This window comes from Prunus mume, linkage group LG1, assembly GCF_029339155.1.
Source record: "Prunus mume cultivar Tortuosa linkage group LG1, ASM2933915v1, whole genome shotgun sequence".
NCBI classification, from domain to species: domain Eukaryota; kingdom Viridiplantae; phylum Streptophyta; class Magnoliopsida; order Rosales; family Rosaceae; genus Prunus; species Prunus mume.
The window spans coordinates 1,147,577-1,171,291 of record NC_142698.1 but is presented as its reverse complement, the minus strand read 5'-3'; the positions used below and the strand labels follow the sequence as shown (position 1 = coordinate 1,171,291).

The window sequence follows — 23,715 nt, the reverse complement described above, 5'->3', positions numbered from 1 at the left end:
TATGGTATTTCCACATCAGAGTTGCATCAGATTTCAGCCCTAGAAATTAAGGAGGTTAGGGATTTGCACTAAGGTTTTTGAGTTTGAGTTTGAGTTTCACTTAAGTTTGAGTTTGAGATTCAAGTCTGTAGCTTTGCTCTGGGTCTGTAAACTCTTACATATGGTTTAGTCATTGTCGATGGAACTGGATTCTAATTCAGATATGGAGATTATTTGACATATACAAATGAATTGTTTCTCTTGGGCAATTCATTTGTGTAAACCTAATTGTCATCAAAGTTCAAGTCATTGCATTTCTGGCAGGCAGTTTCTTAAACAATAACCAAAGGCAGAGGCTGATTATTTGCTTAAATCAATTACAACATGTAAACATATTTGTGCTATGATCAAATACAGAGTAGAGCTGCTAACTTTCCCTTACATAGATCCACATCGTGACTAATGTTAATTCACTTCGTTTGCATCCGCAATCAAAGTATTCTCTTCAGATTTTGAAGCACTTGACACACAGGGACTTCGATTGTCCACACCAACTTCATCTGCAGGAATTTGTTGTGGGTATAAGAAAGGCCTTGGAGGCATTTGGAGGCTCTCAATTTCTCCTTCAAGCATCTCCACTACTTTATTCATTGAAGGGCGTTCAATAGGCTTCATTTGTATGCACCATAAAGCCACCATCATCATCTTCTTTATGATCTTCTTTTCCTCATCTGTTGCATCATCTCTTATTTCTATATCGTTTCCTGCCTTCAACTGATCAGAAACCCATGTCGGAAAGTAGATTTGGCTAAATTGGCTTGATTGTTCTATACCCGCATTTAGGTTCTTCCTTCTACCAGCCATTTCCATCAATAGCATTCCGAAACTATACACATCAGCTTTGTACGAAACACCTCCAATGTTTTTGTAGAACAGTTCTGGAGCAATGTATCTCATGGTTCCTCTTGCTGCAGTCAAAGATACAATGCTATTATCCAATGGGTACAGCTTTGCTAACCCAAAATCAGAGTCTCTGGGAGTAAAATTCTCATCTAGAAGAATGTTGTGAGGCTTGATGTCAAAGTGCAAAATTTGCATGTCACAGCCTTGATGGAGGTATTTAATACCACGAGCCACTCCAAGTGCGATTTCAAATATTTTTTGGCAATTTAAAGGCACATCTCCTTGTTGAGAAAAAATGTATTTCTCAAGAGACCCATTAGGCATGAAATCATATACAAGAGCACGTTTTGAACCTTCAACACAGAAGCCAATAAGTCGAACCACGTTAACATGGCGAATCCTTCCAATTGTAGCAACTTCATTGATAAAGTCTTGGTCATTATTAGTTTTGGACTTGCCTAACATCTTGATGGCTACAAGGCGACCGCTGCGGAGCTTTGCCTTGTATGCAGAGCCATAGCCTCCTTCCCCTAATTTGTCTTTGAAACCTCTGGCCATCTTTTTGATGTCCGAATAAGAGTACCTTATTGGCATGAAATTATTATTACTCTGTAGAAAGTCTTCTATATTCTCATACATTGACAAGTGCCTCCTTCGCCATTTATATATTAGCAGTGCAGTTACAAAGGGAAAACCAAATGTAAATTTGGCTGCTACGTATCGTGCTGCATGGTCCATAAAAAAAGAGTTAATAGGAAGGATAATAATTAACTATAACAATAATAATAGCAATATACTCCTCTCCAAACCATCTCAACCATGCAAGTGTTTTGTTCTCAGAAATTTTTATTGTGCCTTTAAATCTGAATAATAATGTTTCCGTGAGATAAACACAAGTATTCTCTTACACAATTATTCTCTTGCATAGAACACAAATATAAGGGCATCATCAAGGTCATTGTTGCCAGTATTCACTGATAAAAGCCAATCAAGGGGGAAGTGGGTATAAATAGGGTACATAACTTTTGCTGCAACAGTAGTGAAGACATCGATCAATAAAATGACTACGGTGCCAAGCGAAATGCCAAAGAAAATTTAACCACACATTTATATCATAAGCTGGTCAATTTACAGAGTAGAGGGATCCACTCACCTAGATGATATATTATCTCGTCTATTATGCGCGAACGTGCTACATTGAACAGAAAACTGTAACATTAGCTTAGTAACTGTTGGAAATTACTGTTTAACTTCCTGGGGTCATTTTGACTTCTTGGGATAAAACTGATATTTGACCATAGTTTCAGAGGGCACTATTGTAAATAAACCTTCTTTAATATATAATTTATAATTTAAAGGTTTGGCAATTGTGTAACCTTCGTTTGGTGAGCATTGAATTCTATTGCCGGTGCTGTTCAGCCTGCAAGATTCCCCTGATCTGCACGTTACTCTACATGCATGACTAAACCATGAGAGTTCAAAGCCATGCGCTATTTCATTATATATTCCTTTGCAAGACGTCATGTGCTCCTCAGTTGAAGGGGACACCATAACCATTAGTGTTATTTTGCAGGAATCCCCAAAATTGTATGACCCTGGGCCATTGGATTTTATGAAATAAGAATATGCTGTTAAATTGGAGAAAGAAGAATTGGAAGCAGAATAGTTGTTGACCCCACTGATGCAAGGAGCTCTTTCAACAATGAGATCGGAAGCATTCATTGGATTTTCACAGCTCAGGAAGATTATAGACATTGATGATGCATCTGGGTAATCATAAGGACCTGTATAATCAGAGTAATAATAAGAAAAGTTGAAGGGGGTCAAGGAGTAGAGTGGGTGGGAGAAGTAGTTGTCCTTACACCAGCATCCACAAGTCGGATTGTGAAGTTATTGTAATAGATTGCTTGTACATAATACTTTCCTGAAAACAAGGATAGCACTGCATGAGGAGTAGTACCATTTCCCTTGGCCTCACAAGATAGCTCGAAGCTTTTGTTGCCGCAGTGTTCAGAGTCTCCTTTCAATCGGAATGGGGAGCTTATGTTAATATTTCCACAGGAACGATTGCAATCAGAGATATCATGTTTATTAGCTGTAATGGAAGCAGTTTGTGAACAAGCGGAAGGAAGAAGAAGAAGAAGATGAAGGAGGAGCGTTGTGTAAGCAACAAATAGACTTCCTCTAGACATGATGTCAGAGCAGAAGAAAGAGATTTTCAATTTAGTACAGTTAATTGAAACCTTTAAAGAGATAATCAGATACAAAAAAAAAAAGAGGGTTGCATGAGTCATGAGACATGACCCGACCGCCATTGAGTCAAACTTCTAGATGGAGTGGGGCCCATATCATCTTGAAGTACTGACCCCTGATTTTATATCATCCGCAAGCAATTCGATTCATTTGCTTAGAAAGGGTTCTCATCATGAATTTCTTATGGTGGTTGGCCGTGGTAGTAGTAATAGGACTAGGAGTCAATGGTGGAGTAGGCCAAGAAGATTGCAGAGAAACAAGATGTCGCCCGGACGGCCCAGCCATCCGATGCCCATTTCGACTTAAAGGTAGGCAGCCAATCCGTTGTGGCTTCCAGGGCTTTGATCTTTCTTGCAATGAATACAAAGAGACTATACTCGAGATGGCATCATCAACTAAGCTCATTGTTTATGACATTAACTACACATCTCATGCGATTAGAGGAAGTCCTTATTATGGTTGCTTGCCAAGGGAGTTGTTTTACAGTAATGGTTCTTCTCCCTTTGAATTAGTAGGCCGCGCAATCTTATTCAGTTGTCCACCCTCAACAGTAAGAGATGAATATTCCTCTGGATATGATTGTCTGAAGAGATTGAGCCCATGCCATGGCAACAATTCTGGCAACCATATTTATGCTTTCATGAATGATGAGTGTGACCTTGGAGCAGTGCCCCTAGTGTCTTGTATCAAGGTGCATGACTATATATCACATTACCCTAAGGATTCAATGAATTCAAAGACGCTGCATTGGTCCATACCATCATGTCATGAACATAGCAAAGGTATTACGTACACTCCAGCTTTACTTTCCAACATAATCGCTTATGAGAATTTGAAGAATATAAATTTGGATTTCATTTATTTGAAAACCGGCCTTTATTTCATGAACAACTTTTACAGGTCGTAATCTTAGAAGGCCAAATCTGAAGATATTAGGTGAGCTATATCCACCTTCATTTCATTTCATTTCATTTTTTTCTTCTTCAATTTTCCTTTTTTATGAACATAATGGGGAATAACTTAATCAAGGGTATGTTTGGAACAGAGTTTAAAATGACTAAACGCTTTAAAAAAACGTTTGACACAAAAAGAAAATCTTTGCAGGTATTTGTGCACTCTGTTTAGTTCTAATCGCGATGGTGACGACAATCTACCATGTGTATACCTCTAACAAAATGAAAAAAGAAAATCGACTTAGAATTGAAAGATTTTTGGACGATTATAGAGCGATGAAGCCAAGTAGATATTCCTATGCTGATATTAAAAGGATAACAAATCAATTCAAGGAAAAGTTGGGTCAGGGGGCCTATGGAACGGTGTTCAAAGGAACTCTTTCCTCTGAGTTACTTGTTGCTGTTAAAATGCTCAACAATTCAAATGAAGAAGGGGAAGATTTCATAAATGAAGTGGGGACTATGTGTCAAATCCACCATGTCAATGTGGTTCGCTTGGTTGGATTTTGTGCCGACAGATTTATTCGTGCTCTTGTTTACGAATACTTACCAAATGGTTCATTGCAAAATTTCTTATCTTCAACAGATAATAAGAATTCATTCCTTGGTTGGGACAAGTTACAAGATATCGCTTTAGGAATAGCCAGAGGAATTGAATATCTTCACCAAGGATGCGACCAACGAATCCTGCACTTCGATATCAAACCACATAATGTATTGCTAGACCAAGATTTCACTCCAAAAGTTTCTGATTTCGGTATAGCCAAGTTTTGCGCTAAGGATCAAAGCGCAATATCGATGACTACTGCAAGGGGGACCATGGGCTACATTGCACCCGAAATCTTCTCAAGGAACTTCGGCAATGTCTCCTATAAGTCGGATGTCTATAGTTTTGGAATATTGTTACTTGAAATGGTTGGAGGCAGAAAAAACTTTAAAGTCATGGAGGACTCCACTAGCCAAGTCTACTTCCCAGAATGGATCTACAACCTATTAGAGCAGGGCAACGACCTACGAATCCATATTGGGAACAATGAAGGAGATGTTACAATTGCTAGGAAACTTGCAATTGTGGGTCTATGGTGCATACAGTGGCATCCAATAGATCGTCCTTGCATGAAAGTTGTAGTTCAAATGTTGGAAAGAGAATATGAGAATCTAACCATGCCTCCTAATCCTTTTGCCAACACTTCAGGTTGAAGGAGAATTAATGAACAGACATCTATGGTGAAGAAACAATTCAGCCTGAGTGGATTATACCACTCACTTCTGAGATGAGTCATGGAGTGTTATTATAATAAGATTGTTATAGTATTGTCGAGTATTGTCGTGTTAAGCAGATAGTATAATCAAGAAACTGGTTTCAGGTCAATAAATTTCAATGTGAAGTATTTTTTTTTTTTAGGTCGAACAAGGTGAAGTATTAGATGGTAATAATTCATCAAAACTTACTGTTCATGTTATAATTAAGTAACATGATCTCTTTTTCGCTATTTCATTCATCTGCAAATCAAAAGTCAGGTGTATTTTGAGTTACATAAAGATAGAAAAAAAAAAAAAAAAAAAGGGTTGAGCATATAGATACATTGCTAGTATTTATATTTGTTCATACACCCGATGATGAAGGAGGGTCTTGAGGGGTGGAAGTAAACAATAGGGGTACAAGTTCCTTGCAATAGTTTTATTTTCTTTCCCAACACCTAAGTGTAATATTTTAGTATTTTAACCCTATTGTCATTATTTGAGGTGAACCTCTCTAATCAATTATTCTTAAGTTTTTAGATCTCGAGCGCTCAGTCTCTAATCTCTTACTAAGTTATTACAATAAAAATATGGGTCCATTTTATAATGTCACTTTATTATCTGACACGTTAATTTTTTAGGTCATTCTTCTAAATTCTAATCATGTGATGACATTGTGAAGTAAACCCAAATATATACTTAGCCCTTTAGTACTAGACTGGTCCTTTAGTTTAGATATCCAAATAGATAATTCTTGGTGATCGATTCCCATCAACGGGACAATAAACTAATCTATAAGGTGCAGAAGAATCCAAACAGAGCTGTTATAGACAATACAATAAGATTGTTTTAAGGTAATAAACTAGTCTATTCATTGGACGTATTGTTTTCAAAACTGCTGCATAATATTCAAACAGAGCAGTTATAGAGGTAATTTGTCTACTTATCGATGTCCACATGCTGAGATACCCCAAGGAGATTTCCCTTCAGGTCAAGAAGACTAATGAAATTTCCAAAAGGTTTGATGGCATATAATATATAGTGAAACACTTGACCATGTATTTTAAGTCTCTAGTCTAAGAAAGAATCCAATTCAACCAGCACATATATTTATGATACTACGTGTTACCCTACTTTTTTGTCTCTTTTATTTTAATTATATGAAAAAATAAAAACAAAAAAGTAAGAAAAGACTAATGGTGGATGGTCTTTTAAGTTAACAAATTTTAACTATTGTAGATACTCTTGCTTGGACACAAGGGTTGAGTTTTCCAAGATTCTGGAAGAAAATTAAAATATGCCACTTTGTACATACTCTTGCTTGGACGCCGATAAGTACAATTCTTTTGTTTATTGTTTATTGTTTATTTTTTCATATGAATTTTAATTTTGAAGTAAGTACGTGTTGACGTGTATGTCTATATATCTTGCAAAATTCATACATGTACTATAGTTACGACGTTTTATGTAAACTTTTGGCATTACTATGTTGTGAAAATAATTGCTATTAGATTTGTTGTGGGAGAAATCGACTGTGAGAGAAAGTAGTTTGGCATTTGGTACACTTTTTGTTAAAAGTGTTGTTGGTATTGATTCCTTCATAATCAGAAAATGATTGCTGCATAATCATTAAATACAATGCGCTTTCGAAACTGATTCCTGCATAACCAGAAAATGAAAGCACATCATTAGCTGTTTTCCCTTGTAGCTTTCTTTCACATCAATTTTTAACAATAAGTGGTTTTCTCATAATTTACCAAACGAGCTGAGCTTCTCAAAATTCTTTAAAAATCACTTATTATCCCAAATAAGTAATGCCAAACGGACACTAAATTTTTTGTTGAAATTGATTATATGGATTTTGATCTCGCTCTCTTTTCAATACATGTATGTCATGGTGAAAGACCTAGCTTGGTTGGGTGTGGCTATGCACACATGTTCTTGGGATGAAGTAGAGCTTGACAAGTGCTTACGAGAATGGGAGTTCAGGGATTTTTGAACGCTGGGCCTTGTAAATAGCCCCCAAGTTTATTTCGTGCTCTAGCTGCTTGTATAATTGTCACAAAGAAGAGAACTTTTTAATACTTCATAGTAAGGATTTTTGAACTTCTATTATGTATACTTTTAACTCGTCAAGTTTTGGCTTTTGGACTTTTATGGAGGGCCATTGACTGGTGAGGAGAGACATAGGCTGGGACATGAATAAAATGCAATGGAATTGGAGTGGGGTTCATATTTCCTTCGCATGAATGAAATATATGGAATTAGTGCTATTTTCCTTAGTTGATAAGTTTTAGAATTTCTGATCTCAAGTTATGTTAAACTTTCATAAAAGGGACCAAGAAGCTTAATGGACCATGTAATTAACTCTAGTCCGTTAGGACTTGGGATTAAGTCGTTGTTAGAAAATAGAAGGGAAAGGAATTTCCACTTTACATTATATAGAAACAATTGCTGCTTCCACAATGTTGGTATGATTGAAACTTGTATGGCTTCAATCTTTTCTTTTCTTTGGTCCTTTTCCGTATACTATTTTATCATTATTTCATTAGTTTGGCATGAGTTTGGCCAGAGTCAATGACCTTCAGTGATAAAGGATTAGGGCATGTGCCAAAGAAATTCAAAGGAGAGTGTGTTACTGCTACTAGTGAGAATTTTTATTTTTATTCTTTATTTAACATATAATATCATTAGTCATTTGGCTTTGTGTGGGGTACATACATTTTAAAGAGAGAGGTATTTTACCTGTGCGTTCTCAAGAAGACCTGAATGCAGCATTCGAACTCCTCAACTTTTGGTTGGAAGTGGACTTTGAGGACTACCGTTAGAGCATTTACAATGAGCTCTCTAAACTACTTTCTTAGACAAATTTTAGGGAGAAACGTAAAAATGCAACTCCAACCATGCTCCTATCCACCTCCTAAAATAGGGAGTCTTCTAGGAGCTCCTAAATCGAGAAGAGAGAAAAGACTCCTAGTGGTTCCTATAATTTAATGTTGCTTTATTTAATGAGTATTTCAAACCTTTATTTAATGGTAATAATTTTTTTATTTTATTTTATTTTTTAATAAAGATGGACCAATCAAAAAAGAGTTATAGCATTTATAACTTTCCAAATTAGGAAGTATGGTTGGAGTTGAATTTTTTCTGAGAGCTCCTAAAATAGCTTTCTTGTATTTGTAGCTAAATTTTAACTGAAAAATAGAGAGCATCATTGTGGATGCTCTTATGAGATACACATTAGAAATTAGAATTGTAATGAATATTTTGAATTTATTACATTCTTTTTTTCTGCTTATGTGACTTTATTAATGATGATAATAAGAGTTTTTGAATAATAATTGACCATCAAAGTTATTATTATTATTATTATTTTGACAAAATATTTATGTTTTCTGACAACATATTTATGTTTGAATTGCATAATTTGGACAAAATAATGTACTTGAAAATAGTGTAAATACATCCTCAGAAATACAAAGTTTGTTGTTTGTGTAATATTTGCAATAACGAATTATCTTTTCCAACGACTCTCTTAGGTCACAAATACAAAGTCATCCTTGTTTTAAAAAGGTGTTTCCGACAACTATTTCATCAATTCCGAGGGCATAATGTTGTTGGAAATGGTATCTTTTTCGACATAATTACTTGTATTATTTTTAATTCTAGTCATTGTGACTCTCTCTCTTTTTGCTTGTGTTTAAGGCTGGGCTCATGGAGAAAAGACAGAGCTTTTCTTAGGTTGTGTTGCTACTATGATCTTCAAAGTGCTAGATAGCTTAGTTTAGTTTGAGTGTTTTTACTTTTAAATCTATTTTTATTGTGATTTAAATATCATTTTACAATGGATAGATTGACAAGTTGTAATTTTGTATTTTCAATCATTGTATCTAATTATATTTGGTGGATGTACAATTTGTTTTGTTCCTGTAAACACGAATTTCCTGTGACAAATGAGACAAGAACACGTGTACAAAATAATATTTGTATTTATGAAATTTAGGGTTACAATCTCTGTATTGAATCCTCTGATTCGATCTCCAAAATGTATAAGGAAAATTTGTGTTTGATGTAAGGGTCGTAGAGACTTGATCTTGATCAAACGGGTAGCACAAGGTTTGTTTGGTATTTGGGATTTTCTAGGGTGGAGGAACCGGCACGTATTTGTTGTGCTTGGTGGCTCTTCCAAAGTGTAGGTGAAGAATGCAGGGAGTTTTCTTTCTTCTTAATGCTAGGTTTTTTTCTGGACCTTCTTTCGTCTTGAGGCCTCCTATTTATAGGCCCTTGTAGGATGCTTAACCTAGATAACTTTCCCCATTTAAAACCTTGTTTTGTGGGATTTTGATTTGATTTAAATCAATTCACATAATCTAGCAATTTAACCAGATTATCTTCAATTGATTGACCCAATTAATATTTGATTTAAATCAAAGTCAATCACAGAAGATTCTTTCTCTTAATTTTGTCTTCATCTTGAACCGTTTGATGCATTCCGTCGGATGTCTTCACGTGTCACTTTTTGACAACTAATCCAATTTTGATGAGTCACACGCCACATGGGCGAATTATGGGGCCCACAATTTAATCCACCAAACCTAATTATTTTCTCGTCCAATGAGATTTATTGCACCAAAATTTCATTGTCTATAAATTACCCCCGCTTCATGATGCACTGTAGACATGTGCTTTGTCACATGTAGGAGGTGCAGTTTGAAGTGTTACTTTCCTCCTTTTTTTTTTTTTGGGGTGATATTATTAAACTTAATAATACCCAATGAACCTATTTCCAACGTTGGCTTTTTATTTCCACGTTGGTTTCCTTTTTTTTGGTTGATATTATTACGCTTAATAATATCCAATATTGGTAAGATCTTGTGAATCAAGATACAAAATCCAATATTTTCCTAAACTAGAACAAGAAACCCTAGCACCACTAGGAGCTTTGATGGTCTTTGGCTTCTTTAAATTGCACTACGTTCATGAATATTGAGATCAACCAAATAGAACAGCAGAAAACTCCTCTTGTTGGCAAGAAGGTCTACAACTTTGAAGTTTGCATCCTTGAATTTTCAGCCGTCAAAGTGATGAGAATGGGCCCTTTTTTTTTTTTTTCGTGTTTGATTCTCATATATGTATATGCCTACAGCCTTGATTTGAAAGAAAAGCAGCGTTGATATTTTTTACAGCCGCAAGAACTCATCTGTTGGTCTATCAAGCAACTTGTTGGTAAGCTTGAACCCATTCTTTGTTTCATCATGTTCTTGCGTCAGCTTTTTTTTTTTGGTTGCTGTTGGTTGCTATTGTGGAAGCAAGATTGGAAGATAGAAGGGTAGGCAGGCTCAGGCCTGTGTGTGTTGAGCTTGAAGTTGAGGCAAGAAGGTGCTTGGCTCGGAACCAAGGAGCGTCGAGTTTGGTGCGAGGTGGGCTGCGGGAGGAGAAGTCGGGCTGCGTGAGACTGAGGACGTGGTGGGCCTGGCGCAACATGGGCTGTGCGTTAGAGCATGGGCAGCGACGATGGGCCTTGGTGGTGACGTATGGGCTGCGCCGCTGGACCTTCATCTTGGCCGGCTGGAGAAGTGTGCAAACTGGGCTGCCCCCATTTAGCTTGGGCTGGTCCAAATAGCTCGAAATAACCCCCCTTTTTTTTTCCTTCTTTTTTTTTTCTTTTTTTCGCTGCTGCACATCTATTACTCTTTCAATCATTTTTATTTTATTTTATATGATGCTATTTATACATATATATTTTTTTACAATAGGTACTTTGAAAGAAAGTGAAAAACGTAGACGTCCTATACCGCTTGGGTTTGATCCATCTCTCCGACTTGGTGATAACCCGCTCAAGCGCTTAGGCTTTACGTAAGTGGAGGATAGGCTTTACATAAGTGGAGGACGAGTGAAGAACGTTGACGTCCTATACCGCTGGGTTTGAACCATCTCTCCGACTAGGTGATAACCCGCTCAAGCGCTTAGGCTTTACGTAAGTGGAGGACAAGTGAAGAACGTAGACGTCCTATACCGCTTAGGTTTGAACCATCTCTTCGACTTGGTGATAACCCGCTCAAGCGCTTAGGCTTTACGTAAGTGGAGGACAAGTGAATAACGTAGACGTCCTATACCGCTTAGGTTTGAACCATCTCTCTGACTTGGTGATAACCCACTTAAGCGCTTAGGCTTTACGTAAGTGGAGGATAAGTGAAGAACGTAGACGTCCTATACTACTTGGGTTTGATCCATCTCTCCGACTTGATGATAACCCCGCTGCGCTTAGGCTACGTAGGGAAGACAAGTGACAATTGTTTCTCGAGACATTCCACCTTTATCCGGCTTTTCAAACCTGTATAAGTAAGCTCCTTTTTTTCTTTTTTTCTTTTTATTTTATTTTTTAAAGTATGAAATCACCAGCCTGATATTGAATATTGTTTCATGTTGCTCATCTTATACAGATGTCCTTCTTCATGTGTTTCAAGAAAGGCACCGTTACTATTTTTGAGGATGAAAGTGATAACCGGAACGAAGGTACCACATTGCTTGTAGGTGCGCCTCTCCTAGCTTCGGAAGTATCTGAGGTGGACAATTCTCTTCATATTCCGTCTTGGTCTCAAGAGGTGTTTTGTCAACTCAGCAGCTTCAAAAAATCCAAGTTTACGGATAGGGACCTTCACTCCTGCTTTACGATTAAAGCCCTCCCATCATACAGATACGGTTCATCAAGGCGTTCGAGGTTCTTAGCGATCGAATCCATAATGGAGCAGGAATTGGAGTTCTGCTCTCCCGACATCCGTGAATATACATTTACTGAGTATTACTGGGAGTGACTTGAAGATGTGGTAAGTAGAAGTACTCAGGTTCTTAAGAACACCGTCTATATAATCAAGATGTTGCCTTATTATTTAGCTATGATCGACATGCTCCATTCATTCGAGCCTTTTTAGAAATCTTGGTGTCTGCAACAAATACTCTTCATACGTCAAGGAGAAATGTCTATTTCCTTTGGGATCTTTATGAAATTGGTGGTCTCCCTATTACAGGTCGATTTTATGATGAAGTTATTCCAACCACTGAGAGTCTCAACAGGAAGGATCATAAAGGCGTGTCTTATATCCCACACATTTGTCGCTACTTATTCTTAGTGTATGACAATATTTTACAGGATTCTAAAGGAAAATCTGGAGTGAGAATGACTGCTTGGATAAAGTACTGGTATCGATGGCCATTCAAGTATAAAAAGCCTTCAAGGAAAACCATACTGGAACAAGTCACAAAAGCCAAGAAGGACTGATCCATCTCGGTATCATTGAATGACATTGAAACGCTTTGAGAAGAGGAATGAGTTTTGAAGATTTGGTTATAGCTGTGAAGACATGGAAAAATCCTACTTGCTGCATTCCACTTGCTAATTGTGCAAATTTGTATTTCCTAAAGATAGACGTAACTTTGATCGGCCGGTTCTCAAAGTTGCAATCGAATGGCGCACGGTGTATCATTTGGCCTAGCTCAGATACAGCATTTACAAGGGTGAACGATATTTCTAGTGCAGATGATCAATTTGTACAAGCTGTTCTAACTTTCCATTATGTGTATGGATGGTTGGGTGAATACTTCGACACACATTTTACATCATCTTCCGAGAAGTCCATTCCTATCATGGCAAGGTTCTCAGGAAGACTTTCGGCAAAATTTGTTGAAGATTCAACAGCTCGAGCTTTATTCCGGACTTGTGGTAAAGTGAAAATGAGTCATCTGGCAAGAGTATTTTGAATGCAAACAACTGACTGATGAAGATCATATCTCTAAAGAAGACTTTGAGTATTTGATATGCCTCCGTTCGGGATTCGTTTCTCTATGACAGGAAAACTATCGAGTCATCCAACCTTATAGCCCGCACCGGTTTAGTAGACAATTTTGTTATGTACAACATGTGCCAGGAGAACTTAAAGATGACATTCGGAATGGTATCGTGCTATCAGTGTACTCACATTGGAAATCATGCTTGAAGAGTGGCAGTGCATCTACAAAAACCCTACCCACTAAGGAAAATATTCGGGAGTTTGAGGTCACATCCGACTATGTTATTTGGTGGTCGAAGGTGCATCGCTTTGAATCTACGAAATCGAAGACAATCTCAACTGTAGGTAAGTCGTCGTCTCTTTCTTAGCCAAAATATCTTAAGTCTCAAGGCCACAAAGTTTCAATTCATGATAAACTCACCCGTGGTAGAGCGCTCCAAGTTCATCCAGAAGTTGAAGGTAGTTCTACTACTCCTGTGCCTCGAGTTCAACACCCATCTCCGGTGGATGTTCCTTCAACTCGAGTCCCTAATGATAAAGGAGAAACATAAAGTGTGGCAGATTCCCAGGAAGATTTCATTCCCCTTGGTCAACGAATTGCAATTTGAAGCTTTAGGGCATATAAGCAGCAATGAAGATAGTGAAGTCAACTTTAGGCATAAGAAGACAAGCGTCGGACCTCTTTAGTGTGATTTGGACACGGCATACCCACTTGATGACACATTCTTTTGTGATGTGCCCGCTATTTCACAACATGTTCTAATGAACGAGGTATGCATTTTATTTCACCTTGAGCCTCCCTTTTTTATACATACATATATATTAATTAATTAATTACATATATATTTTAGGGAGAAGTAGTGCATCATGTCCCTACTGTGTCCGAGCTTGTACCATTTAATCATTTTTCTATTGAAGAGGAAAATGATGCTTTGCGCTCGATAAGTGGTTCAGGTGTTAGCCTAAGAGGTATGATTCCAATCTTTATCATGTTCAGTATTTAGAAATCTTTGATTCTACTTGCTTAACCATTACTCATCAATGTAGGTTCGCTTGTGCATCAACATTTGTTAAAGCCAGCTACTCATGCATCAACCTCTGAAATGTCATGTGGGGAACTGAAATTAGGTGTTGCAGACAAAACCTTCGCAAAGTAGTTTCCGTTCTGGGCAACCAAATAAAAGCATAATATTGAAGGCTTCATTAGAAAGGCTTCCTTCATTCAAAGATGAGATTGGCAAGTTGTTGACTACCCTTGACAATTTAGGGGCGGACGTCTCATCCCTACGAGCTATGATTGATGCACTTATGGTGACCGCAGTTGACTATTGTTCTGCACACTCTGCTTACTCCCAAAAGCTGTCTCCCGAGGTTCAAAGTGATCGTTTAGCTGCGTCGACTCTTCACTTTCTGTTGCCTTGGCTCTGCAACAAGCTGAAGAGGTTCATCAATTTTCGATACTTGAGTCTATTAAATCTGCCAACATGCGTATGGAGGAGTTGAAGAGAGCACAAGAGCAATTGGAGTCAAGACTGCGTCAATTAAACGAATCGCTTTCAAAGAGTGATGCACAACTTTCTTAGCATCATGGTGAGGTTGCCCGTTTGAGAGAGGATGAGATTGCAGTTGAAGAAGCTCCTGTATTATCCACTGCGATGCTGAGACTTTAGATGCGTTACGAGTTTCTTTTGAGAGATTGCGTAACGGCTTCAAGGACTTGTCTTGGAAATAGCAAACTTTTGTTGTTGTAAACTTTCTTTGCTTTATTTATATTTCTCTTTGAACTTGTCAAAGTGTTGATGTTTACTAGTTAACTTTCATAATGAAATAAAAGCACTTTCTTATTTCATTATTATTTTTTGAATGGTTCGTATTGATGAGGAAAACCTTTGTTTTTATTTTGATGTGACCGAACTTGGAATTATTTATCCAAGCTGCCAACGTCCCCTCGGTGAAAAGGGATCAAGCCATCACGTAGTTCAAGGGACTTTTTTTTTTTGGTGTCCTAACTTTTGCTTGAACCGCCCTTTCGGGTTTTACTCAACGGACTTTCTTGTGCTCTAACATTTTCTTGGACCGCCCTTTCGGTTTTCAATCCAACGAGCCTTTTTTATGTGCTCTAACTTTGCTTGGACCGCCCTTTCGGTTTTCAATCCAACGAGTTTTTTTTTTTTTTGATGTCAGATGCAGATTTAGGCTCTTCGAGCCAGAGCTTGGTATCATTTCATGTAGTATCGCTTCAAGAACTTTCCATTGATAGGACCGACTCTTAAACCGTCCTCGGCTGTGATCTTGTAAGCTCCACTTGTGTACTCTTAAACCGTTGATAGGACCGACTCTTTTCATCTAATGCTTCTAACTCTTGGAGATGTAGCTTTGCATTCTCTTCATCACTCAATCCCTCTTGTACGACCATCCTCACTGATGGAATTTGACTTTCTAGAGGCAAGACTGCTTCCACGCCATACACGAGTGAGTATGGTGTAGCCTGAGTAGGCGTCCGGTATGTCGTCCGATAAGCCCACAATGCTTCATTTATCCTTTCATGCTAATCTTTCTTGGTTCTTCCAACAACTTTCTTCAATGGGTTGCAAAGAGTTTTGTTGAACGCCTCCGCAAGACCGTTGGCTGGGGCATTATACATTGAAGAGTTGCGTTCTTTGAAACCAAAGTCTTCACACAATTTATCCATCAACCGGCTCAAGAATGGCTTTCCATTATTTGTGATGATGTAGCGCGGCAAACCATACCAATGAATGATATTCACTTTGATAAAGTTCACTACGTTTTCTTTCTTCACTTCCTCTAAAGGTACAGCTTCTGCCCATTTTGAAAAGTAGTCTGTGGCTGCAAGGATATAAGAATGACCATCAGAAGATTTGGATGCTATTGGTCCCACCACATCAAGACCCCACGCATCAAATGGCCATGAAGCAATTGTAGGATGTAGCTGCTCAAGGCTGATGTATAAAGTTGGCATGGAATTGACATGCTTGGCATTTCTTCACATAATCCATGCAATCCTTGACCATAGTCGGCCAATAGTAGCCCATCATCTTTATTTGGAAATGTAGCTTTGGCCCTGATTGATGAGCTCTGCAAATACTTGTGAGCCTCCTCCATTGCTTTGAATGCATCTTCTTCCCCCAAGCATCTTAGAAACAGGCCTTCGAATGAACGACGGTATAGAATCTCTTTATAATAAAGGAATCAAGGTGCCCGACGCCGTACCTCTGATCGATGTCTCGAATCATCGGCTTCCCATGCTTAAGATAATCAATTAAAGGTTGCCTCCAATCGTCAATGTCAATGGACAATACCGAGATAACGCTGGCTCCTTCTTGCCATGCCCCAAGTGTTAATGGAACGACCCAACGTTGCAAACTGGAAGATTCACGCTTCATCTTTTGTCAACGCCAACGTAGCGGCAAGATTGGCTAAGGCATCTGCCATTTGGTTGTCCTTTCTTGGCACATGCCCAGCGTCACGAAGTTAAACCTTTCCAGTAATTGCGTGGCCATTTGGTGATATGGAATTAGATCATCCTTCTTAACTTCGTAGTGGGTCAACAATTGGTTGATCACTAACATGGAGTCACTATATACTTCTAAGCTCGATATCTTCATCTCTACGGCCATTTGTAAGCCCATGATCAAAGCCTGGTATTATGCAACGTTGTTCGAGCAAAGTTCACCTAAAGAGAATGAGTAGGGTAATCGTGTCTCTCGGGTGGCAGGAAGACTACGCCAGCCCCCGCCCCATCTTTACGAGCCGATCCGTCAAAAAACATCATCAAAGCAGGAGAAATGTCAGCAAAGAAGACTTGTTCGCTCGGGTAAGTCATCCAAATTTCCTAGTCTGCTGGAATTGATGATCGGCTAGGAAATCGCAATAGCTTGCCCTTTTACCGCCTTTGCTGGAGTGTAGATGATTTCATATTGATTGAGAAGTAACGCCCACTTAGCCAAACGCCCGTCAAGACTGGTTTTGACATAACGTCTCACCGGGTCAGCTCATGCAATTAGATGAACCGAGAACGCTTGCATGTAGTGCCTTAACTTTTGAATAGCGAAGACAAGTGCAAGACACGTCTTTTCTATAGGCGTAGTTCAATTCGACCAATAAGAGTTCGGCTTAGATAATAGAGTGCTTGCTCCTTATGTGACTCATTCTCTTGCCAACAGGGCTCCAATTGACCTTTCTTGAGCCGCAATGTACAATATGAGTGGTTTGCTCGAATAGAGCTCCTAACAGAGTGAATTGATAGGTACTCTTTATGCTTTCAAATGCATTGTGACAAGCTTCATCCCAAACAAATAGAACATCTTTTTCATATACTGAACGGCTCGACACCTTTCTCGCTAAGTTTGAGATGAATCACCGAATGAACGCGAGACGCCCTTGTAAACTTTTCAACTCACGTAAATTTTTTGGCTGCATACCTCAGATGGCTTTAATCATAGTCTGATCTACTTCGATGTCTCGATGTGTAACGATGAAACCAAGAAATTTACCTGACGTGACGCCGAAAGCACACTTCAATGGGTTCATCTTGAGTTGGTACTTCCGCAATCTGTTAAACATCATTCTCAAGTCTTTCAAGTGATCTTCTCTTCTTTTTGACTTGATCACCAGGTCATCAACGTAGCACTCGACATACTTGTGAAGCATGTTACCAAAGATCTTTTGCATTGCACTTTGATAGGTCGCACCTACATTCTCGAGGCCAAATAGCATCACCTTGTAACAGTAGATTCCTTTTGGAGTGCGGAAGGCGTGAGTTCTTCATCCTCTGGCGACATTCTTATTTGATTGTATCCAGATGAACCATCCATGAAAGATAAGGCTTCATGACCTGTGGTTGCATCAACCATGAGCTCAATTATGGGCAATGAAAAGTCAATCTTTGGGCAAGCCTCGTTTAAGTCTCTGAAGTCAACACAAATACGAATTTGTCCAAGGATTTTCTTCACCGTAACGATATTCGCTATCCACGTTGGGTATTTCACCTCCTAATAAATCCGGCGATCAACTTGTCAACTTCGCTCGATTTGACTTAGGAGTCCTGACGAAGCGACGCTGAGTTTGTTTGATTGGGCGTGTTCCAGGTTTGACTGCAAGGTGATGGACAGCAACTTTCGAATCAAGGCCTGACATCTCCTTGACATCTTTATACTCAAGTAGCAGTTGATGATAGGACTCCTCTTCACTAAGATTCAAAAGTGCACTAACGAAGATATGTCTTGGGTCTTCATTTGTGCCAAGATTGAGTTCTTTTAGTTCATCACATCGCTGGCCTCCATCTTCTAATGCCACAGAGCATCATGAACCTCCTCCTAAAGGTTTCTCTTCGTCGAGCTCTTTGATCGTAACGTGATGAAATAGAACCTCCGCTCTTCATCGCCACTTTGTTTTGTGACTCAAAGTTTCGAGTTTGTATGATTGTTCGTCGCTTCACTTTGAGTTGGTCACCTGGTTACGTCTAATGTAGAGTGACGCTTCATACGACGGGATTAAGCTCCAAATTCATTGTCTTCCGTTGAATCGACATGAACTCTAGTTTTCACCTTGCTTATTTTCTCTTCAGACGACTTGCTTGGAACTTCAAGTCTTTCTAGCGCCGATCTGCGTGAGGCCTGATTGAATTCCCATTTGGCTATCATGCCCAGTTATCCTTTTGAACACGAAGGTCGTGATGTTGATTTTTTGATGCGCTGAAAACTAAGGTCCGCTGGGTAGGCTTGGCTAAACGATCGAACACTGAGGCTCTCTTAACAGCCTTTGGTTCTTCTTCCTCCTCAACCGCTTCAACACTAATATGCTGAGCTTCTGCTTTCTTTTCTTTTCTTCTAGCAGAGATCTTGACAGGTGAGACAGGAGTAAACCTAGGCCTACTCTAGCTGAGTCAATTGTGTAACCTTGCTCCTTCAACTTCTTTTGGGTTTCGCTAAGGCCATGCTTCCTTTCTCCTGTGACATCTGGATTAAGCTCTCCCATCAAAGAAGATAAACCGAAGTCATAACCTGCCTTTGACATGAGCTTATAAGCATTAGGGTCAAAACCTTCTTTTGTTCTTATGACCGGAAGATATTCGTGTCTTGTTGCCTCTTGTGATGGTCTGACGAACCCGATACCGAAGATTTCAAACGTCTGAATTATTCAACTTGGGTAAAGGTATGGTTGTCGACTCCTTCAATAACTTCATGTCACTTTCTCCCCATTTCCTTGGCTTTACTTCTTCTCCAAATGGGGATTGTCCTTCCTTTCGTCGGGATGATGAGACATAGCGGAGGACGGGAGTAGACACCTTCCGTGAATCTGCCGGTGATGATCCCATTTGTCTAGACAAGGTGCTTTTTGACTTCTTCGAAACATTCTCTACAGCGGGAGGGCACTTTGAATGCTCATCTCTTCTTGGCATGGCTTTTCCTGTCCGAGTGAACCTCCACGAGAATAACTTCAGATACCATGTCTTCATCCATGTAAAATTTAGGCGTCCCGAAGTAAGACTCGGCTTCAGTAAATGGTTTGACGTCACCTAGAATTTTCTTTACTCCTCCTCTGTAAAATTTGAAACATTGATGTAAGGTTGAAGGCACTATCCCATTTTCATGCACCCATGGCCTTTCTAATAGGAGATTGTAGGAGGTCTTAGCATCAATCACGTGAAATAGGGTTTTTGACTTTAAATCGCCTATCACGAGCTCAATTCGATCATGCCCGACTCTTTGTCCTCCTTGATTGAAGCCTTGAATTATGAGATGACTGCGAGACAATTCGTCTATGGTGATGCCTAACTTCATCATCGTGGATTTAGGCATGATGTTTTCGCATATACCTTGACACGAAAAGCGGACGATTATGTGGTTTAGATCCTAACAAGAGGTCTTCATTGGTGAATGTGATGGAAGCGCACGTTGCGCAGCAAATAGCATGGTCTTAAGACTCATGTAACACCCCGACTCTGTTTAATTTTCAATGCGAATGGAAAAACTAAATTAAAATACGAAATTACGAAACTACCCTCGGGGTAGGGTCTTTCACTCATTTTCTTGTCCGAAGGATTTTGGGACCACAAGTGGTTTGGTTGCGTAGGTGGTTCTGAGATGAATTCGTGGACAAAGCGGTAGGCTTGAATCGGTTATACCGAGGTTTTGGCGATGAAATTTCTTTCGTGGCAAAACCAAATAACTCAAAAGGGTTTTTGTCAAAATAAAATCAGATTTTTATTTTTATTTCTTTCTTTCCTCTCTCTCTCTCTCCCCGAGATGTTTCTCTCTTCCCCCTCGACCCGACACTCTCTTTTCTCTCTTCGCTTCTTCCACCAAAGTCACAGGGCCAATATCGTCCGTTGGCCGTCTTGACGCTCGGTCAAGACCCATCGATTCCCACTGAAAACTCAAAATAGCCACGCTGCTTATTTGGTTTGAGCCGGATTTTTACGGTCGTTGCGCTTGCCGCCTCCGCCCTTTTCGTAAATTGGTGAGGTTTCTCCTTCTTTTACCGTTCTAGCCGCCGTTGTGTAGGATTAAAATGATTTTGGGGTTTTGAAAGTTAATTTGATTAGTTTTGGCCGGTTCGATGAAATTCGCCACTTCGTCACTTTTTGGGGTGGGCCCAAGAACAAAAGTGACTCAAATAGGGTGTTACATCTAGGATAGAGTCTTGGGCAGTAGATTTTAAGATTTTCCGGCCAAGCCTAATCGCTGGACACCCGCTTGTCGCCAGCCATTGTGCGTGTGGCGCGCGCGGCAAGTGAGGTGGAGCTGTAAATCATTCTAGTGTGATCCTTAGGTTGTCACGAGCGCGTAGGATTTCGCGGATCTCGATTCCGAGGTCGTTTGACAATGGAACTAATTATCGCATATTGGGCGTTATTCGGGTTCGATATGTCCCGACCGTTGGATCGTTTTCAAACTGAAATGTGGTCCTCTAGATACCCTTAGGATCGTGTAGGATTCAACGGATCGTAAAACGGAGTCCCGGATACTCCGGAAAGGCTAACCTAGGGTGAGGTTTGATAACCGTCCATTTGTGCGATCGTGAGCGATCTAACCGTCCGTTTCGGACCAAATGTATAGGACGTGTATCCTAGACCTTGTAAAACCTATAGGAACTCCCGGGAAACTAGGGTTTTATTTTAAAGTTCTGTTTTGAAGCGCTTGACGTTCATCGTATTTTCCTATTCTAAATCAGTACTCGACCCAAAGCATCTGCAGGGACCCTCTAAGGGTCAAGCGTGTGGGATTACTTGTGAGTGGACTTGTCTTTTGAAACTCAGTATGATTTCATTTATGGAAATATGGCATATAGTTTTATTATGTTTATCAAGAATTTATATATGCTCGAATGAAAGTTCGAGGCTTTTGTAAAACTTATTATGATGTTTGACTTCTGAGAAACTATATTTGCATGCATCTATGCATGGGGTACGTGATGGTTGATATGAGCTATGGAAAGGTAATATTTGATATGCTAGTTGGAGTGCAGTAAGCACTATTTCATGTACCTCCCCTGATCTGATTTTGGTTACGGATACTAAGTACTTTTGTAAGTATGAGAACTCAGAACATCCATGAGGGGATGTTGTTGTGGACCCTGGATTTGGGGTAGTCTGCGCGCGTAGGGACTGGAATTTCAGGCGTACAAGCTTTTTGACTGTCGGCATACGTCTTTGGCTGAGAGTTCGTTTCCCAGTTGGACGGCTCGTTCCTAGACACATGGTGAATTGAGGAATGGCTCTGCCATGTGGACTAGTCAAACAGTCCCCCGGTTGGATTGTTTCCCCGGTACAATTAAATATTGGTTATATTCATATACTATTAATATTATTATTGTTATTATTATTATGATTCTATTACATCATATATTTAGTATGTATATCATTGTATGTATGTATGAATGTTCCTTGGTTCTATTTCTCGGTAAGGTTACTTCCTCGCCGGTCGTACAACTTTGAGAATGTTTATGAGAGTCTAACCTCTGAAACTCTTAAATTAGTGGTGGGCTTCTTGTGAAGTATTATTCACAGATTACTGGATTTGAGATCCGGTATAAAGGTGTTAATATGTCTGCATGTACTGTTTATGTTGTTTTGTTATGCTTATGGTTTCCTTGCATATAAAAAGTGGGGGTTATACTATTTTGTTTTCACTTGAACTAAACTTGATTTTTGTCCACTCACAACTTTCATTTGCGCTGACCCGATAGCGGTAAACTTTGTTGAGCAGAATAAGGTGCATCTTGGAATTAGTACGTGTAGAGACTCTTGGTACCTTTCTTTTCATTAACGATATTTGGTTGTATTTTTGAATCTTAGATATGCTCTGTATATGCCACGAGGTTTAAATTTTGTAAGGCTTGAGGCCTTGTTTGTAAATTATTCTGTAAAGCATCTTTGCGATTAGTTGTTTTTAAGCTGTAAATTTTGGAGCAGTTCAATTGGGACATGTTCAATTTACAGACTCTGCCAAATTTTTGGTAGGAAATCTCGATCTTTAGTAATTGGGCCTGCATCGAGATGATGTCGGTACCAAGCGGAGTCCGTCGAGTTCGAGGAATTTGGACGGGCCAGCTTGTACAATATCGAGCATTAGGTTCATTTTCCTTCGACCTTTGCGCTTTTGTTGCATTGTTGAAACTAATGATTCTATGGTTTCCTTTGTGTAGAATCATGCATCCTCAGCGTCCTAGGACGAGGGGTGGTCGTGTTCCGAGATGGGGAGCAAATCCTCCACCTCCACCTCCACTACCTTCTCCATCTCGTTCACCTCCATCTTCACCATCTCCACCTGCCGAGGAGCATGATGGAGGAAATGAGCCCGGCTTGCGGCGTCTTTTATCTCGGTTTACCCGCACTATGTCTCTTGCCTTGCATGAAAGAAATACTTGAAGGCTTAGACATAAAAGGGTAAAGGCTGAGAGCCAAAGAATTTCATGGTGTCTGCGATCCTGCTGGGTGATGCTTGGCTTACCGATGTCGGCGGATATTTGAAGTTCTCCGGTGTCTGATGGAGATAAGGTTAAAGCAGCGCTTTCCTGCTGAAGGAATGCATACTATTGGTGGAAGCGTTCGAAGAGGTATATAAACCTGTTTGTCATTACTTAGGAAGAGTTCCAGGCGTTCTTTGATGATTCTATCGCATACTTACAAGACTACGAAGAAAGCGAGTTTACGCATACGGCGAGGTTCCATGTCGGTGTTCAGTATGAGCACAAATTTAATAGCTGTCGGTTTGCACGTGGTACCACGAAGCGAATAAGTGCCTTCGTTTTGAGCAGTGCGTGGCGATATTGGGCGATGGTCTGCTACGGCGTATCCTACCATGAGCCTTGCCCAGCAGCGTGAGGCAGGGTGGCGGCGTATAATCTGAGTGCGTATTGGTAGGCGTCAAAGCAAAGCTCATCTGGTTTTGGTGGGCGATCGGGTCCATCAAAGGGAGGATCTAGCTCGATTCTGCGGTATTGGTTGGTGCGGAGGGGCGTGGGACGTTCCGTGGTAGAAGTGCAGTTTCTCGGCCGTTGCGGAGCCGATCTTGGGACAACAATCGGTGGGCGATGCGCCCGAGGATCCTCGAGGCGTTCTAACGTAACATTTA

The 23,715-nt window shown here is 39.7% G+C and overlaps 1 protein-coding gene and 3 pseudogenes across 1 annotated transcript; 1 reads left to right on the top strand and 3 right to left on the bottom strand.

The window, feature by feature from the left end:
• Positions 1–307: 307 nt before the first annotated feature.
• Positions 308–1,618, bottom strand: LOC148920637 (rust resistance kinase Lr10 pseudogene; annotated as a pseudogene).
• Position 1,619: 1 nt separating this feature from the next.
• On the bottom strand, positions 1,620–3,074 carry LOC148920636 (uncharacterized; annotated as a pseudogene).
• Positions 3,075–3,166: 92 nt separating this feature from the next.
• On the top strand, positions 3,167–5,442 carry LOC103343848 (rust resistance kinase Lr10-like). Its single transcript, XM_008247488.3, has 3 exons — positions 3,167–3,917; positions 4,036–4,071; positions 4,240–5,442. Exons 1-3 carry the CDS (start codon positions 3,308–3,310, stop codon positions 5,286–5,288), a joined length of 1,695 nt encoding a protein of 564 aa, XP_008245710.3. The 5' UTR covers positions 3,167–3,307; the 3' UTR covers positions 5,289–5,442.
• Positions 5,443–17,560: 12,118 nt separating this feature from the next.
• On the bottom strand, positions 17,561–20,165 carry LOC148920635 (uncharacterized; annotated as a pseudogene).
• Positions 20,166–23,715: the final 3,550 nt, after the last annotated feature.